The 19,734-nt window shown below is 42.5% G+C and overlaps 2 protein-coding genes across 7 annotated transcripts in view; both read left to right on the forward strand.

Annotated features, from left to right (window-relative positions):
* hoxa3a (homeobox A3a) overlaps nucleotides 1-19,734 on the forward strand; it is a 35,796-nt gene that overhangs the window by 10,721 nt on the left and 5,341 nt on the right. For 2 of the 6 annotated variants that reach the window (XM_064349134.1, XM_064349136.1), the window contains exons 3-4: nucleotides 15,135-15,195; nucleotides 19,106-19,728. In XM_064349134.1, the coding sequence (XP_064205204.1) occupies nucleotides 19,221-19,728 (508 nt within the window). In that variant the 5' untranslated portion in view covers nucleotides 15,135-15,195; nucleotides 19,106-19,220. Of the gene's footprint in view, nucleotides 1-8,856; nucleotides 9,605-11,055; nucleotides 12,883-13,219; nucleotides 13,602-15,134; nucleotides 15,196-16,544; nucleotides 16,918-19,105; nucleotides 19,729-19,734 lie in introns of those variants that run through there. The other 4 variants (XM_064349138.1, XM_064349135.1, XM_064349137.1 and 1 more) reach the window with 4 other exon arrangements.
* Nucleotides 3,515-7,315, forward strand: hoxa4a (homeobox A4a). Its single transcript, XM_064349141.1, has 2 exons — nucleotides 3,515-5,852; nucleotides 6,370-7,315. The coding sequence occupies exons 1-2, from the start codon at nucleotides 5,303-5,305 to the stop codon at nucleotides 6,687-6,689; spliced, it is 870 nt and encodes a 289-aa protein (XP_064205211.1). The 5' UTR covers nucleotides 3,515-5,302; the 3' UTR covers nucleotides 6,690-7,315.

Consider the following 19,734-nt stretch of genomic DNA (forward strand, 5'->3'; position numbering starts at 1 on the left):
GGTCAGAAATAGCATGAAGATAAATCTGCACGCGCTTGGAGCCACCAGCAGAGCCCGCTTTAGGCCAAGTTCACCGTCACTGCAGCGCGCGCTGCGTCAAACCCAAATGAGGCATTAATTCAGGGCACTACGAAATAATTGCCGGTTACCCGGTTAGCCCTCTAGCAGCCTCTTCAGTGAGATTGTATTCTGTATGTTTTACCACAGTGCCAACAGGCCACTGAACGCTCAAAAGCAAATTGACAGGATTCTCTGTAATTTTCAGTATTTTACACAAAATTAAATCACAAGAATTGAGGAAAAACGTGCGCAAACTAAACCTTTCCGTAAATGGGATCCCTACATTTTGGCATTTTATATTTGTCTATTCTTAGGATATTCTACCTCTGTCCTCATACAGTCAAGCTAGGTAATGCTGTTATTGCTTGCTGGTTTGAGTCAACGTGTCCCTGTCCCATTCGGATGTTAACGCTACCCAGTGACTACAGTAAATGATCGCCATAATGGCTTGACTGATGTTATCTGCCGTTCTAACCAATGGGGAAAAGGCAGCGCCGAGGCCAGACGTCGAATCTATGCGGAAACCGCCCGGCCAGCAGCCACGCTGCGACGCTGGGCGGATGAGCGCGAGGAAAAATGAGGGTCAATAGTTTACGCTCTGAACGCTTCTCTGTCATCTGTTCAGCCAGCGCGAGATGCCACCGTTATAATAGCGATCTTGACTCTCAGTACAAAAGATAAAATAGCTTTGAATTACGCATGTATCACCGTGAACTCCCGGTGAACCCGCGCTGCGGGGTGACCTCGGGTTATGAACCGCCGGTCGCTGGGATCCATAGTCCTCTGGCCCAGCTGGGTCGGTTTGTTATATATATAAAGAAATATATAGATATATCATTGTTGTTAAAGTGTATAAAAATTAATACATTGGCGTATGAAAACTAACATAAGAATGGCGTGTCTTAGAGAAGCATGCTTAAATACAGATTACAGTTTCAATGGTATGGTATCATTCAGACCGCTCAAATTTTTGCAGTTTTTTTTAAATTTTATTTGTTATTATTACAAAGACGTCAGCTGATTCTTCTCAGATAGAACCACATCGAACAAGTCAACTTCAGGGGGCCTGTTCAATCTTAACGCAAGAAACAACATTGCCCGTGTAAATAATCTAATTCGTGAATATTGATTCCAGGATGAAACCGACATTTTTCGATAAATAAAGTAATAAATAACACAATTAGAGTCAATTATGAAAAATGAATAACAATGTTTGAGTGAAAAACCAATGTGACCTCAAACGCAATTTGCTTCTCAGTCACAACAATTGATTTTTTTTTTAATTCATTAATTTATGTATTTGCTCCAATGAGGTTTGATTGAAGTTATCGAAAATTTAAATTCTAACACGATTCCAATGAAGCATTCCTATGGAGGAAAAGGGGAGAATTTGAGCAACTGGCCCCAGTTTATGCCAGGCACTGAATCTCAATTTTCCCCAAAAGTAACGTTTAATGTGTCATCGGATTTGAATATTCATCCACTCCATCAAATATTCACAATAGCGCTTCAGTTAAAATTATGAAAAAGGCAATTACAACGAATTAGATTAGGCTACATATTTGAAGAGAGAAAATATTCACTGGCTGACAATGCACCCTCTACCTCAAAGTATTCAAAAATACTAATGTGTATTGATCTTAATATGTTAAATATTTACTAATGCATATAACAACATGTATGTACATTTTGACACAATGCACGCATTTATTCGTTATGGTAATGGCAATTAAGTTGTAAAATCTTAATTAATATTATTATTATTGTTTATTTGAAGTTTTTTCACCATAAAACAATGATCAGTAGAAAACGGCGTCTGATCATTTTTTAACTGCAGGATAATCCCCCGCATTTAATCCTACATTAATCCTTGGCTCATAATTAAACGTCGCCAATGCGTTACTTTTGCAATGCCAGCAAAACATTTTCATTCATTTTGTTGATCGCCGACCTCGCCACTATCTTTGAATGCTTGCAATATTCTTATTAGGAAACCTCCCTGAATATTGTCTCTCTACCATGCATTCGGAGACAACGATGACCACTTTTTTATGAGAAGGGATAAAAAAACGAGCCTTTTGTGACAGTTTACTGCGATATCAGCTACAGTTGCAAAATATCTACTTTCTGTCGCTTAAATATGTACAACAGGTGCCGTTAGATGTTCATTGCGAGATGTGTTGTCACGGAAAGCGTAATTCGTTGCAACACAATTCAAATTAATGTTTTCAATCTACCCCCCCCCCCAAAAAAAGAGAGAAATATAGACCAAAAATGTCAAATTTTCCAGGTCAGCGCATGCGCTTACGTACATTAAGAGGTCGGAACCGAAAGCCAAAAGTTAATTAAACCAGCTAAGCGGCTATTTCCTCTTTCGTTTCCAGGCGCTCGTTTTTTCCAGTTTTTGTTGAAATTATACCAACAGAACATAGCCGAATGGAGGCTTAAACTAGCCTACTCGCGAAAGCCACCAAGCACCTTTTCATTTAATTTTTATTCTGAATATATATTTTTAAAATCGTAGCTAGGATTATATGGTGGCAACAGTAAAGGTTTATAACTAAAAGGGTGTCGTGAGTATTTCGGTATACGAACCAAATGAGACAACGCTATTTGTTATATTTCAGAATAGGTTCAAAACGTCTAGTCTGTTCATTTAGACTAGTTTTTACGACCATAGAAAATGTGAATTTCCTCCACAGCGGTGATGTGCTAAGAGATTGTGAAGCACTGATTTTTTTTTCTTTGTTTTTTCACTTACTCTCATTCACGTTTCGTCTGTGTTCATGCTGACTGCACACGATACAGGCCTACATCTTTACCCCGGAAACTAAGAGATACAGTCGCACAAGATCTTAAGTGTTTGTTTCTGTTCCGCGGTTGGAACTTAGAACGGCTCTCTGTGACGTATCCTATCACAGCTAACCGCACACGAAGATAAAAACTACACCACGAAACACTCCTTCTCATGGATGCACTAATTACATTGCACGCGCAAAACAATTTAGTAGGTGATATCAAGTTTTAATCGAAATGAGCAGCAATAATAGCGATAATCGACAAGAATGTACATAAACTTACTGGCCCGGAGTTTTCTATACCACCTCACCTCTTCTGTGACACTCAGGCTGAAACGAATACATATGTAGAGCGCGAGGATTCATGCAAAGGCCGGGCGGCGGGGGTCATTAATGCTACAACTTCATGCTTTAAAATGGCATTTCTAGGCCGGTTTTTGTCCCTATTGGGGCGCTATTGGTTGTTGACCCGTGCAAAGCGCTCACTTATCTCTTCTGAGCCACACAGGCATTGGAAATACGAAGTCCAAGTATGAGGGGTGAACTTCAGGTCACTGCGTCTAACAAATATGAAAACGTCGCCTCGCAATGGACACGCCTTGTTGTTTAACAAAGACTGTCAATGCGCGAGATTAATAAGAAAATAAAGTGGCGACGGTGTCAGTTTTCGGTCATTTTGAAAGTTGGTGAGGGCTTGTCCGAGGAAGGGAAGGGGGATTCGTTTGTTAGGTTTCCGACGTTCCTGGCTGTTGGCGTAGGCCCCGGTGGTCCTGAGACCGTGTCGCGCGGAAGTTTGCTGTTGATACTCGCGACCCCCGGTTTTCTCGCGGATGAAGAGGCGGATGGTCGCGGGCTGGGGCGGATGAGATAGAGGAGGGCATCCCGATCAGCAGGACACGCTGGGCACGTGGAGATTATGGTCAGGGGGTTGTTTGCTGGTGCTATGCTCCATGTTCATATTCAAATCTGCTTGTGCACGAATTTTTTTTAAACCATGTCATTAGATGGCCGTTCGACAGAACCTGTTCTTCGTAACGTGGGACTGTGTCATCAATGGGGAAAAATAGCAAACGAACGATAGTTTGTGGGTAGAAGTCGGGTGATATACTCGTGACTAAATATTCTAGACATGAATGCGTGAATGAACCAACTCTTTATATCAATAGTATTATTCAGAACCATGGCATGAATATACTTTTTATCTGCCTATTAAGTATACGGGTTATGAGAGCAGCAGCAATCTCAAAAACAGCATATAATAATAATAATAATAATAATAATAATAATAATAATTTCCAAATAACGTACTATATTTTAACCATAGCTGTAATTATGTTGTAATTTTTATGTAAGCTAATTATGGGATTGTGTGTTACAGCTTTATATACAAGACCACTTTCCACGTTAAAGTGAGATTTCTTTAAAAAATAAAAAAAAAGCACACATCGTTTTTCGTGAAGATTAAAGTTCACATAAGATGAGGTAGCAGCCATCCGAAGTGCGGGTAAAACGTCTTTTCATTTGGCTGTTGAAATAAGACCATTTTTATTGTTGAAACAGTTCGGTTGGATTTCGTGTCTTGTAGAATTAGAAAGGACAGATGATTATTCGGTTTATATATTCTATATATTCAGTATATTTTTTCTTGTGACCTGTTGTGACAGTAGTGTCCTATTTAATTCCTGCTTCGGCCTAGTTTACTCAAATTGGCCGTTCCGATGTCACAGTCTACGGTTTCAGGCCTTTCTGATTTTCTTTCGTTTCCAACCGACAACACCGACTGAATGTACACTGACTTTTTATACACTGGCCCTTTTTTGAGAATAACGTATGTTTTCTGTTATTAAAACGCCTATCAGAGATAAATTGTATAGGGTCTGGTCGAGGGAAACGTATGCAGCTCTTCGGTGATTTACAGTTTAGTTTTAAATGTGGACTGGCGCGTGCGGAAACCACAACCAATCCACCTTTAGGTTGTGGAGTAGTAACCTGCTCTAATTTTTACGAAGGGATAAGATGCTGTCTTTTCTCAGTTCCAGAGTTAATCCGCAGTCATCAAGAGCGTCAATGCAAAGTTTTACAGTATCAACGAACATACTCCGGACGCCCATTACCACTTTGATTTCTGGGCTATTTGTCACTATTTAACAGTCTTTAACAACTATTATCGAGTAATTTTAATAAATGGTTATCTTGTTATAGGCTAGATAACCACTCACTGACACACCGCCTTATTTTTCACCTTATTTTCTCTATTTTACATGGTTTTGATAGTTAAATGCAGATGTAAAAACAGTAAATGTAATGGAACAGATGCTCTCGGCAAACACATTACATTATATTTTCTTTGTGTATTTTTATCCAATTATGAAAACACCATCGTAGACTGACCGATAAATCTCGTCGAGTCCCAGTCTGGTTTACTATTGGTGTCTGTTTATGCGATGCCCGCAGCGGCGCCTGTTATTGGTGGAGCTTTCCACGTGATCTCCCAACTTTGTACATTTGACAGGGAGGGAGGAGGGTTTCGTGGAGATGAGAAAAACGACAGTGCAATAAAAATTAGTATTATTGCACTTCAGAAATTAATGACCATGAGTTCATATTTGATAAACTCAAACTATATCGAGCCCTCTTTCCCTCCATGCGAGGAATACTCCCAGAACGGCTACATGACCGCCCCTTCAGAATACTACGAACCACCAAAAGCGCCGGGGTTTGCTCATCAGGACGAAGCGCCGTTTCAGCGGACAGACTACCCGGAACCTGGCTACGAATACAACAATGCCCATTCAAACGGACTGGAAGATTTCCCCGGCCACATTCACACCCAGCCCGTCCCGCAGAACCATGATATTCGCATGATTTCCAACGCTGACGAGGGGACCGTCGCTCCAAAAGACTGCAGCCTCTCCAACGAGACGCTTCCGCCCGCGCAAAAGACTAAAGAGCCCGTGGTCTATCCGTGGATGAAGAAGGTGCACGTTTACACGGGTAAGTTACGATGTCAGTGTGAAAATGGAACCCTGGCCGTCCGCGAGCCCAACGGAACGTGCGAACGCCCATTACAGCAGCGGCCCCATTCAGGATATTTACGAGCGCCGAGCTGTTAGGTCGGTAATTAAAGACCCTCGTAAATTTTATTGGTGTGTTCCTCTGCAGGAGTCGTGTGCCGTCGCTGCTTTTAAGCGAAACTATCTCTCTTATTCTGGACGGCAGCCAAGACACAATATCCCCGCTGTTTTCCAGACGATTTTAATAGCTTGGATATGTGTGTGCTGGGACATTACGTCACCAAATTAGACACTTCGGGGTCATATTCGAATGCAAATCGGAATATCTTACTTGTAAAATATATAATCCGTCGTTCCCTCTGAACACAATGCGTGTTTCTGTGACATGTTTTGTTTCCGTTGTAATATAGGCTGTTCTTTAGTTGGAAATCCCCATCTTTTAGACGTGGCGTAAATGAATGTAACCGTAACACCTGCTTGCTTTTGCCTGTGTCTAGTTTGCCCGAACTACAACGGAGGACCGCCCAAGAGGTCCCGCACCGCCTACACCCGGCAGCAAGCTCTGGAGCTCGAAAAAGAGTTCCATTTCAATCGTTACTTGACCAGACGCCGGCGCGTGGAGATAGCGCACACGATGTGCCTGTCCGAGCGTCAGGTCAAGATATGGTTTCAGAATCGCAGAATGAAGTGGAAGAAAGACCACAAGCTGCCGAACACTAAGATCCGGTCCAGCAGCTCTTCTTCCGGAAAGCAGCACGTCAAAACACCTCCTCACCAGACTGAACTGCCCCCAACGGCCTGTGCCGCGCGCCTATAGTTTACAGTTTCCTGAAGATTGCCGGGCAAGTGGACTGAGAAAGCTTGCGGCGGCTGCGTTTGGATCAGTTCTAAATGGAATTTAAACTCAACATTCACGCATTTACTCTGAAATGATGGACACCTCTTCCTCCCTCCCATCCTCCGTCTTTACTGCTTCATTTCTGTCGCGCTTGTTGCACAGGATAGCATGTGAATGTTTTTTTTTCCCTCTCATATAAAAACAACAGAAAAAAACGTGTAAAGACACTGCACGGGCCTGTCTTTTGCGGATGCCGAATTGATATCAGTGTCTGCGGAAACATGGAAACTGAGATGCGCTCTCGAGAAGAGCGTCGCACTGTTGTTCTAGACGTGCGAGTTCGTGTCTCGCTTAGGTGACTGAGTCGTGTAAATAAAGACAAATCGATAGAAACCCATCTGCAGTAAAATATGTGTGTACGTATTGTAGATCCCATGGACGTTTCGCCCTCTACGAGACCCAGTTTGTGCGCGTTTGAGTGTTCGTGAGTGATGTGATTAACATTGTGCGTTGTTGCTATCAGTGGTAGTTGTTATGTTGAATTTGTTGACGATGTCGTGTATTCTAGAATAAATAAGAGCAAAAATAAAATGTATTTAAAGGTGTTCCACTTTGAGCACGATGTGTTCTTTGGACGTCGGTTAAATCTCAGCCAGTCATAGTTCACAAAGTTCTTGTTTATTTTGACACGGCGGGCAATAAACAAACACAAACCGGTGCAAACCGTACGGCTTCCGTTTTACAGCTCAGTGTAATACATACTGTCATTCTGTAAGGGAACCCCTTTCTGTGTTCGCCGTGGTGTTCCTTTTGTTGAATGCAAGCGCTCCCCTTCGAAAAGGCCGCAGAATTGGTTTAAACGGCCCTGCAGCTTCTGTGTAGTAGAAATAGGGAGTTATGTGCGCAATGTACTCACCCATTTACTGGGCAAACATACGGAAAACGCGTTTGAACTGCCACTGCGCAGACTAGAACCTCGCTATGATGAATTAATGGTTGGATAAAGAGGAAAAAATCAGTTTGCGCACTTTTATTAAAAAAAAAAAAAACTATGTAGCCATAATAACATGGAAGAACTCGAGTGATTAAACACAGCCGCTCTATTCGGAAAGTTGGCTCTTATAAATTTTCTAACGGTTTTACGCCTGTGAGAAAAATAAGACCAGGTCTACCAGTTGAATGTACGCACCCATGGACAGACCGACACACACACACGCACACACACACACACACACACACACACACACACACACACACACACAGCTATATGTGTGTGTGTTTGTGTGTTTAAAGATATACGTATTGAGAAACAGTAAACAACATAGGGTGAAGAACGTTGTTCAGTTATTTTTGTGATTCTTGTTTAATGGTCAACATAAATTTCCATGCTTCTTTTTTTTTACCAGTACAATTTATAATTTTAGTTCGAATGTCACGTGGCACGATAAGCTAAATTATCATATATGAATAAATTGCTGTTTTTTTTCTGGTAGTGTTTATGTGTTTTCACATAAGAACATACACATATATCATAACAAATCAAACCATTCAGCCATTGTAATCTCTTCATTTACCAATATAAACAATGGTATTTACGAACTATTGACTATATTGACAATGGCATAGCTATATGGTCAACATACATTTTATTTTGTGAAGAGTCTTATTCAAACGTCATTAATTAATTGTAATTCGAAATTATTTATTTGTCTACGACTGAAACATTCGTAAATGTTATCTTTCAGGATAATTTGAACGAACAGTAGTGACGGGGAAATTATCTGGGAAACCGTAGTTTATAGGTATTGGGTTTTCCCCGTACTACAATTGTAATCATGTCGTTTGTGTGTAAACTATGTTGCGCGTTGTCATACAAATAATAGGCATCTATTTGGAAAAAAAAACTTTAACTTAAAAAGTTGTTCTGAAAATATACCGAGGCCTATTTCAGTGTTCGCATCCTCTAGTTGCCGGGCAAATTTGTCTTGTGGGCACGAGCTGGCGTGAGCTTGTCTCCGTACCTGCTTGGGTAAAACTTGGGAAGGGTTCGTCCAGAGGTCAAGCTTCTGTCCAATTATCAAACTAGAATGGCCGCCATGAACTCTGACCTTCCCGCACATTGTCTATTCCTCCCCATTTTATACTCAAGGCGATATGGGGACAGACGTGTGGGTATGTCTATACACCGAGTTATATCAATAGAGAACAATAACGGCAATAATGTTTATTAGGAAACAAGGACGAGCACCCGGCAGGACAGCATCTAGGATTATTGGGGAAGTGTAGTCCTCGGCTTCGCAATCGTGTGACTTTTCTCTTTAAGGAAACGAATTGGCTTTTTCGTTTCAATCCAATGTGCTATTGTAATTCAAACTGCAAATTAGAAAACAAATTCAAGTGTAAAATTAATAGCACAAAAACCAATGCTACACCGAATGGGGGAATATTTGGGAATTTACAAAAAACGAAATAACGTCTAAATTTCCATTATTGTGTGTGACTGGGAATGGTGATTCTGAGGCTTGGCTTCGGCCCTGTCTGTCTTGCCTCGTGCATGAACGTTCAGCGTATTTTTCCCACTCAGATTTGAACACAATCAATTGACGTTTTATATGCTACCTAAACGCTGGGAAACCCTGTGAATTTAAGTGAATTGCAATTTGGGAAACACATAGGCAGAGGATACCCACAGCCGCCCTGTGTTGAAATTTTATCTGTGCGCTCACGTGACTCATTAAATAATTAATGCACGAGGTCAGAAATAGATATGAAGTCGCCAGTATTTTCACTCGATTGTGGTCTTCGGCGAGGTGCGATTCGGGGTCCCCACTACCTGGCGCTATCCTTCTCTCTCCCGCCGGCGAGAATGGGAACAGGGAGCAGCGTGTCCTAGTGTAAGTACCGCTTTTGTTGCAGTGTGTGTGCTACTGATGCTATTTGACTTCACCTAGTCGGTCACCTACCCAGGAATTTAGAGACAAACAATATTTTCAGAGTACGACCAAATGCAGAGGAATTTCTGGCTACTCTTCTATTATTATTATTATTATTATTATTATTATTATTATTATTATTATTATTATTATTATTATTGGTTGTTGTAGTCGGTCTGTTGGTCTTCTTGTATGCTTCTCGGATAGCTGTACCGCCTTCCGCTGGGTTTCCCGGAGGAAGGTAGGGCGGCCGTTGGATGCCTAACTGTATTTATGTGCAGCTGTTAGTCTCTCAAAATGCCACGCGGCAAGGTGAGCTGTGATTTGAAGACGTCTGATTGAAGGTGATCATATGCCGTGAGGCTCGTGAGCGTAGTTTTCTTTTCGTGTACAGAGAGAAAACGCGGGAACGCGCAGAATGTAGAACTACAACACACACAACGTTTCTTTTATGGGGTTTTTTATATCACTAATCACATCACTACTCTAGTAAAAATCGGCCAGAATTGATTGGACCGCTCCGAATCGTTAAAGAAAGGTATTGTGTCTCATTACCTTGTAACATATAGCAGCCGCAACTTATTTTATGAAATTGTAAGTTTGAAAGCTATTACGAAAGCAGTGAGCAAAGGAAACAACGTTTTAATTCGGCTAAACATCTACATTAAATCAACAGTTTTTCAGTTCATTTAAAACGTATTTCTATTTTGCCAATCCTCCTTTGATGTAAATGTTTTTACCTTGTTATTATTGTACTACACATCTGTTAGGAATCAAATACCTATGTAGGCTACTATATAGTCTACAACCGTTCAGCTACAGGTGCTTAGACAGTTCTACGTAATTGAAAAATGTTATTTTATATTTGTTACGTTGGTCATATCAGATAATGCAATGCATAAAACTGCAAGGTGGGCAACTATGCAAGCTTTGATGTGATGATTAGATAGGGAATTGTTGTGAGGCGAGTTAACCGCAATAGTTTAATGTTTGTACGCGTTTATTTTAATATTTTGGCTGATGTTATAGGGGGAAAACGGAACTGCACTTTTTTATATTAACTATAAGAAATTTCAAGAAAAATGTCCCACGAACATACAGACTATTAAGGTCAACAGATACATTTGTTAAAATAAAAATGGCTACTGCACGCTCGCTGGCGGCTAGGCGCTATTCGTGGAAAGTTATGGAACAAAAGCCGACTCCAGTGGAAAGGTTAAACATTTACAGCGCTTCCTCGCGCCAGACTGGTAAACGCAGTGTACCAGAAGAGAAACAAGAACAAAGCAAAAATAAAATAACCCATAATAAGCTCAGAGTGCGATTTGTTATTATTATTATTATTATTATTATTATTATTATTATTAGTAGTAGTAGTAGTAGTAGTAGTAGTAGTAGTAGTAGTAGTATACTAGAATGAGAAAAGAAGAAAGAATAATGTTTTACTATAAGCTAAGCTGTTAACGTATATTAAATTCAAATGCACTTGACTGCAAAGTGTTTTCCAGGTTTCAGAAAATGTCACATACATGTATACATGGTGGAAAAATATATCGTGAATAAGCTGTATGTTTAGCCGGGTACACATCAGACACACACAACACAGGACTGAACTCTGAATTGAAGTTTAATGTCGATGTTCACCTGCATTTACATTGACATATGAGAAGGAGAACGGCGGCCAAACTTCCTTAATGCACGCGGCCGGATCAGTGGTAGAGGACCGGCGCTTACAGCTCGCTTTACCGCTGATGGTGCCCGATGTAAACGGTTGTGCAAGTGCTATCTTCAGCTGAGTGTGCCGGTAACCTTAGCTGCGCAGTTATAGCTCTCCGTGTCAACACTGTGGGATGATACGGCCAGCCCGTTGGCAAGGGTCCAAGAGCGGGGCCGCGTCTGTGCCCGCTGGTTCTCCCCGCTCCTCAGTCCATTCACAGCATGATTCAGGTCACAACAGCAACGACCCTCACCCCAGTAGGCGAAGCTGCCCAGTCACAAATAAGTCCATGTCGTGACCCCCCCCCCCCCCCCTCTCCTTTTAGTCTCTCCGTGGCAGTTGTCCACGCACATGCTCCAGGCGTCCGTTACAGATTCAAGGGTGGGGTCGCGGGCATATCTCTGCCCGTTTCATCCACGCAGAGCGCTTGCCCGAGACTTCCAGTCCACGTGCCCCACGGTGCTGGCGGAGTAATCAGAACATCCGGCGGTCTGTAAAGCACTCTAAAGTTGAGCAACATTTCCGTTTACATTATGCGGTATTCCGGAGCTTACAAACTGTCCCGGTCAGTCCAGAAACAAACTGAAACTTCATCCGGCTTAAAAAAAACCCCAGGCTAAGCGGAGATAAAATGTAGAATATTGATTTTTATTTGAAGAAAAACTGTTCTCGAGCGCTATAAAAATTAAATTCTTTGTTCCGATGAAGTTTACTGGCATTCGACTGCAATCAGAACGTGAATTGCTGTGGAACACTGCTCCAGCGAGACCGTTCAAACTTGGCTGTTCTCTAACTTTCGAGAGGACAAAGACTGTTGACCGTGTGTGCGCGCGAGCGATGGCGCTGGTGACCGGGCTACAGTGATTAATGTCCCACTGACCGCTCCGCACCCGCGTGGCGCGCCCGGAGACGGCAACTCCATGTTGACGGAAATATAGAGACGGGGGAGCTGAGAAGGGCATCAGGCAGACTGTTTGCTCAGACCCTCTCATCAATTAACGTTTCAAAAGTTACTGGATAAGCCGACTGAACTCCGTTTATAGCGCCTTCGAGTTAAGCGTAATGTCGCTCACTTTGACTTAAAGCCAGTTTGAAAGTCACCAGTTTCCTGTTGTGTGTGTGTGTGTATGTGTGTGTGTGTGTGTGTGTTTCTGTGTGTGTTGATTCGATTTGAAATACAACCTGTAGCTTGAAATCTATTGGTCCATATAAACTTAGGTTATTATGCGATTGGGGGGCTTTCTGTGGGCGCGGAGGAGTTTCCGTGTAGCCTCTTGCTCTTCCGCTCCAAGCGAAGCTGAGCTCAGCTCCCATGGTTTCAAACCTATAATTTCCAGCATCACTCAACCCGGTTGTAGGAAATGCGTAAGCGCAGGTCGCGCGGCGGGACTCCACGGACTGCGGTGGGATGGAGACCTCAGTCTGAGCTGCGTTCGGACAGCTCCCCACGCCGCGCGCCGCGCACTCGCACTCGCGCTCGGTCCCCACTGCCCACCGAGGAGCCCGCTTTGCGTTTTGTCAGGTAATTATGAGACATTTGATTTTCTTTTACTGCCACCGTGTACCGAGTGGGAGGAGGAGGAGGGGTGGGGAGCGCGCGCCGCACAATGGCCCCATAAAAAAAGAGGCGACTTTATGTGTTGAGTGATAATCACGCCACCCATTAGGGGCTTCCTCGAGGAAAAGCCCTCTCCTGTCGCGTGTAAATTATAACACTGCTGCGCTGAACATTCCCTGCGACGCGCGGCGCTGTACAGCCAAAGAACAACACCACGCCACCGAATTACAGCACATTTATTTCACTTGCACCAAAATAGACGATTTCCTTTAAAAAATAATAAATTAATAAAATTTAAAAACAGCCGCAACTCTCGATCGTAGCGATGTTGTGTAGAGTCTTAAATAGGCTATATTTCCCAGTCCATTTTGGGGGTTGGTAATGAAGAATGCCTCCTTTAATGATTCACAGATTCAACTAAAAGGATTTAAGTTGACGTCGCACCACGTGAGTGAACGCATAATACGGCACATTAGAGTGTCACGGGGAGCAGGAGACCCGGTCCGACTGCACGGGGCTGATACCCGCTTTCCCGTCAGTACTCGTCCGGCTCCGAACGCTTTACATGAGAGGCGCGTGCTTCGTGGATGACGCTACAACCGCTCTCGCGGGTGGATCTGTTTTTTTTTCTTCCTCGCGGAGAAAGAGAGTCCCTCGTCCGGGAGGATGGATTTTATTTTGAGGTATTTCCGCTGATTGTTCATTACTCTCCTGAGTTATTGCTTTTCAAGGCAAAGGTCAGTAACCGGGTCCAGGGCTTACGCAGAGAACACGGCGCATACATCCATAACGACTCCACTGATGGAGGAAGTTTTGTTTCCAGCGCGAGACGGCTATGGCCGTACCAAAACACTGTTTGCTACAACAATTACGGCGGCATGATCTTGTAAACACACGGCGCTCTCATTAATCCTGCCTTGATACGTAAATATTACCCTTCAAATTCACGTTAATCCGAGCGATAGTGTGACGGCCGATTAGTTTTTAAGAAAGCATATCCGTTTACACGTGTTTGCGTCTGCTTCTGTATTTGTGTGTGTGTGTGTGTGTTAGAATCAATAAAACAATTAAATGCATTTTTTGGGATTTAAATTAGGATACAATAAAAATGGCCGGTTCATTCGCTGCTTTTATTCGTGCTATTCAACGTGCAACACGGGCCTTTTGTTGGCTTGCTTTGGGTCGGTAAATAAATCAATCATATTAATGTGAGGATAGTATGATATCTTCGGATAAAGAGCCGTTAACGGCAGGAAGGCACAATGCCACATAACGGCCATCTCTGGACGCTATAAATACTATAAACAGATCAATTTGTGTACTGCACAGGTGTGTTCGGGGAAGAATAAATCAAGTAGCATAACGTTTAAAAAAAGGAAAACATAATAAAGAAAAGCGGCGGTCTGTGTTCCACCAGGAAAATGGGGCTATAATGTAATATGGAGTGCCATCCGCGAGCTCCTCGGCCGCGTGGGGGTCACGGCGCTGCTCGTGATTTATGTCTCTGGGACTGAGGGCAGACTCTGCCGCGAGAGCTAGTCAGAGAGCTGGCTAATGGCTTTTCGATCCGAATTCAGTGGTTACAAACCACAGACCCCCATTATTATTATAATAATAATTATTATCATGATGATTGTGATGATGATGACCATTATTATTTTTTATTTAATTATTATTATTATTATTATTATTATTATTATTATTATTATTGATAGTAGTCATAGTCGTGACGGGGATAGCAATTGTATTTGCCTATATTTCATGTGCTTTATATAATTTTCTAATGTATATTTTTAAATAAATCCAATTAGAATACATGTAGTGTTCTCTTACTCGACAACCCAACGCTGATGTAAAATTAAATTTGTTTAGGTTAGAGTGGCGATATAAATAGAAATGTCCTGACCATTTGATATAAGTAGATGGCTTCACATTAAGCAGAAAAGGTGTGATAAACAAGGGAACAAGGGTAGAAACCGGTAGCTATGCACTTGTGCAAGGATGGAACGATGATGACGGATAATATCACTGTTTCTATTTTTTATTATTTTTCTTTCAGTCTCAAATAAAAAACCTTCGAACATGTGACGTAGCCAGATTAAATCACTTCATTGTGTGTTCCGCTTGACATAGAATATGTTGTATGTAATTGTTCATGTTAATTTGTAATTTTTAAATGAAATTGAAAAAGTTTTTTACATTTTTTTTTAATACAGATTCCCCAAAAAATAAAATACTCGCGACCCACGGCCTTGGAGGGAACCTGTCTCATTTTAGGTAAGTGAAAACATTTTACCAGTGAAAACCGTGACTGCCTTTCGGTTTTAATTATTATTTTACTCTTATTATTTTTTTTAATTAGTGGATTTGTTAAAACCAGACATAAAGGGCGAGTTGTCCTGGATACAGTGGAACCGTGAGAAGACGAAAGGGGTCATTTTGTCTTCTCCACATGTTTTTTAGTGCGTAATTTGTCACTGTGAGGCAGAAGAGGTTTTAAAATCCACACCTCAGTAACACGCCTTCTCTGAAACACCTCGGAGCACCAGCGTCATTCTTTTGCTAATTCACTTTCCCCATGAAAAAATAACATCTCGGCGCAACGGCGGCAACGAACTTTATTGAAATTTATCTGGGGCGCCCCTTTGATCTTTAGCTCCAGCCGCGAGGCAAAAGGGGATTCACGCGCTTTTGACATTTAACCCGGCTCTTTGCGCGGTATTAAAGAAAAAATCCGAATCAGCACTAAAATAATACAAAGCAGTAAATAATTATCCAGAGGGGCCTTTCTGTTAAATTGCTCCTCCGCTGTTTGCTGAATTGCTCACGTGAGGGTTTTTTGCACCCGTCTCCCCTCCTACGCCGCGCGGTCCGCTGAGTTTTGCGAGGCTTTGTGAGGCTCTACCTCTCTCGTTCTATTTTCGACGTGTTTACTGCCTTGATGCATGAAGCCATAAATCTTGGGTTTGGCCAGAAACGACACAAAGGCATTCGTATGCAGAGGAGTCCCCCGCGCATGTTCTTTCTGTTTCAAGCCGTCCTCGCGCCGCGTTTTCCCCTCGAGCCACTGAAAATGGGACTTCCTCAACACCCTCCCGAGAACCGGAGTTTGATTTGTGGCGTTTTTATTGCCTGTTTTATTTTCTTAATGTACGCCCTCACGTTGACACAGTTCACTATATTAATTACATAAGTGGGTCCATGTATTGCTTAATTGTTAGATTGTTAAGCTGTATCAACAGTCAATAGAACGCAGAGAATACATTTATTTTAAAATTAAAAATGGCAAAATATATAAAATTCATATCTTAGTAGGCTACCTTTATTTTACAATTTAGCATATATATATATATATATATATATATATATATATATATATATATATATATATACTTGTAAAAAAAAGATCAACGACGACAATCACATACAACAGCTTAGTGGGCAAAGATAATCCACAGTTGCCTTAACAAGGTGTTTGGATTGCAAAACAGTTTGTGTTTCCATATTACTCGGGTGCACTGGGTGGAGAATATTTCAATACGCGCGAGCCCGGTGCGTCCGAAGACCTCGTTCATTTGCATAATGTTTCTTGTCTATGGTGACGCTGTGTTTCGGGGGAGTTCACTGGCGCCTGTACGGCACTTCTGCGAAGAGTAACACTCAAAGGCAGCTCGCGCTGCCTTTAATATTGGTATGAATCATGGGCTCTTCTACTGCGCCTGATAAGCGCACGCGCTGGGGCTGATATAGCCGTGACCGGGGCGCCCGTTCTTCCGTAATCTCGGTTCGCTGTTCCATAGCAAAAGAAAGGATTTGTGCCTTTAAAAGAACCCGTTCTTTTTCCTTTTTTTCCCCCTTTTTCGGTTAATGACTCCGGCAAGTGCACGCGCCGTCTGTTGGTATCCTTCGGTAAACTTTCTCTGGACTACTGTTTAATCGATTTTGCCGCTGAATGAGAAAATATTGTGATGTGCTCTGCATTTGTCGTCAGAGGCTAAGGTAAGCAGGCCAGAAATGGGCTATCAGTTGTAAGTGGTGGAGTTTATGTCCCAGTGATTTATGACCGTATGACTTATATCTCGGTTCAAGAAGAGTTCACACGCTCGAGCCTCCTCCCTCACGAGGCCCGATACCCGAATAGTCGCGCGGTGCTTTTCTGTGAACTCTTGCAGATTCCGTCCTTTAATACCGTTTGCGCTCATGAGATCATAACTAACCACAATTAGTGTGTTAATTCGGTGGTTTGACTGGATGTTGGTCACATTTCCATTAATTAAAAAATATATATCGTGGCTAATTCAATTTAATTTTGTTGGCGTAATTGTGATATACAGTAGTTGAATTTGTGTTGAATATATGCAATCCATGAAAACAATTTTTTACCATTTTCTGGACACGCTTTGTGTTTCTTCACCAGACCAGTCTGACTGCTACTGTAGCCGTGCACGGACACGTTTGCTTTCAGTCTTGCTACTTGCCATTCCGTTCCTAGTAAAATGGCCTCAAACCATTTACACATATAAACTTACAGCATTATTATCGGGAAATCTATACGTTTTCCAAAAAGGATTCAGTAAAAATTATAAACCCGTAACCGGTAAAACGAGCATACAATCACGGGTAACTGCTTAATTTTCTTTGCTCAGTGAACGGCAGAACGAAGCGTGTTTATGAATAGGGCAAATAGCTAAACGTGGCGTCATCGCTATAATTATGAATAGAATAAAGTTTGACAGTAATACGACATAAAAATAAGGTCACTTTATGTATTAAATATGTATAAAATTTAAAATGTTATATACATCAAGGTATGAGAGTGGGCTGCGACTTAATAATAAATTCAGTATGAAATACTGATACATATTAATGCATTTATCTCATGCAGGTAATAATTCTGGTATATATATATATATATTTATATATATATATATATATATATATATATATATATATATATATATATATATTTATATATATATATAAACGGACACTGACGATAATTATCACAAGTAATTCGTTGGTTTACATACATATATAATTGTTGATATTGTAATATGCAGTTCTACATACTGTGTTTACCTCGTTTTTAAACAGACATCTCCGCGCTTAATAGCGCTGTAAAACGTGCAGACACGTAACGTTTCTTTAAAAAGTTGTGCCTTTTCTGGCTTTAAGTCGACCAGTTCGCTCACCAAACCTATGCGTTCTGGAACCCGCCGCCTCGGATACCGCATTCTCGTGCGGGCACTGGTTACCGAGCCCGCTGACCCCCATACATCACCCGCGCGGCGGCCTCGCGGACAGGAGCCATTATTGTGGGGTTTAGAGTAAAGTTCAGGACGTGGTCATGGAGATGGTCGCCCGGTTTTTCAGGTTCCCCGAGGTCCTCCATCCATCTTTGTTTTACACACGCTGAAAGCGGCGATGCTGGCTGTTCTGTTCATGCAGACGAGCAGGCAACTTCTCCGGCTTTGAGTTTTTGTTTAAGGCCAATTAATTATGCAGCGAGAGCGCACAGGGCATTGCCTGGTAACACGCTGATCGAGTCATTAAAATAGACTATTTGAAACTACAACTATTATTATTATTATTATTATTATTATTATTATTATTATTATTATTATTATTATTATTGTTATCATCATCATGATCATCATCGATAATAATAATAATAATAATGGTCATGTTATTATTATTGATAGAAGTGTTATTGTGATTTATTGGAATGTCGGTTCGTGACGGTAGATTTCATTACCTTGACGCGTCATTAAAGAGCGTTACCAGACACGGCTAAACCAGTTTAGCGTTGTAATTATTTACTCTCGACGAGGAAACAAGTAGGTTATGTTGTGTGAAACCAGAGGACGGGTTTGCATAAATTTATAGTTACCCTGTGAGGCTATGTTTTATTATTTATTTTTTTGTATAATGTATTTAGAGGGAAATAACAAAGATTAGCACATGAGTTAATCACCAAGTATATTAATTGAATTTTGAGTTTGAGGGTACACTTGGCTTCTACTGTATGTGTCCACCAAGAAGGTAAATTTAAGTTTTTCTACAAAAAAGAAAAGAAAAAGGTCTCCATATTTCCCCTGTATAGTCTGCGGTGTGTCAGCCGGGCTCTGGAAAGTAAGATGGATCGGCCCCATTTCGGCCGCTCACCGCTGCGTGTGTCGCCCTGCAGGTGCAGCGGACGAGGCCATTGGCGGAGGGGCGTCACGTGACCGCGGCGCCAATGTTATTCTCGGCGGGTGTCAGGACCCTGTCAGTTTGTGAAATAAGCGCTGGGAAGTGGCGAGATGCAGAAGGCGCCCTACTACGAGGGCGCGGCGGCGCTGTACGCCGGCTACGCGTATCAGGGGGCCAACGGCTTCGCTTACGGCCCCGCTCAGCAGCAATATCCCCCCGCCACTCACCCGGAAACTGAGTTCCATCGACCCGACTGCTCGCTGCAGCCCCCCCTCCCCAGCGGCGGGGGTGGCGGAGGAGGAGGCGGGGGCTCCCTCATGCTCCACAAGCCCGGCCAGATCGCGGATATCTGCACCCCCAACGGAGCGCCCCCCCCTGGGCCCCCACCCGGGCCCCCCGCCCCCGACGTCCCCGACGGCAGTCGAGTGCAGGCTCCCCCCGGCCCGATGCTCCCGTCCTCCCCCGATTCTCCCGCCCAAAACGCCAGCAACGGTCCCGGCCCCCCGCCCGGCCCCAAGACCGGCCCGTCCAGCACCACTGCCACCAGGAAGCAGATATTCCCCTGGATGAAGGAGTCCCGCCAGAACACCAAACAGAAAACCAGCTCCTCCAGCACAGGTAAAC

This window comes from Anguilla rostrata, chromosome 8 (genome assembly GCF_018555375.3).
Source record: "Anguilla rostrata isolate EN2019 chromosome 8, ASM1855537v3, whole genome shotgun sequence".
NCBI lineage: Eukaryota > Metazoa > Chordata > Actinopteri > Anguilliformes > Anguillidae > Anguilla > Anguilla rostrata.

What these genes read in the sequence shown, in the direction of transcription:
- hoxa4a (XM_064349141.1), top strand. Translation starts at nt 5,303, where the DNA reads ATGCCCGCAGCGGCGCCTGTTATTGGTGGAGCTTTCCACGTGATCTCC. An exon ending in GAAGGTGCACGTTTACACGG is followed by an intron (nt 5,853 to 6,369) that starts GTAAGTTACGAT and finishes GCCTGTGTCTAG; the next exon opens with TTTGCCCGAACTACAACGGA.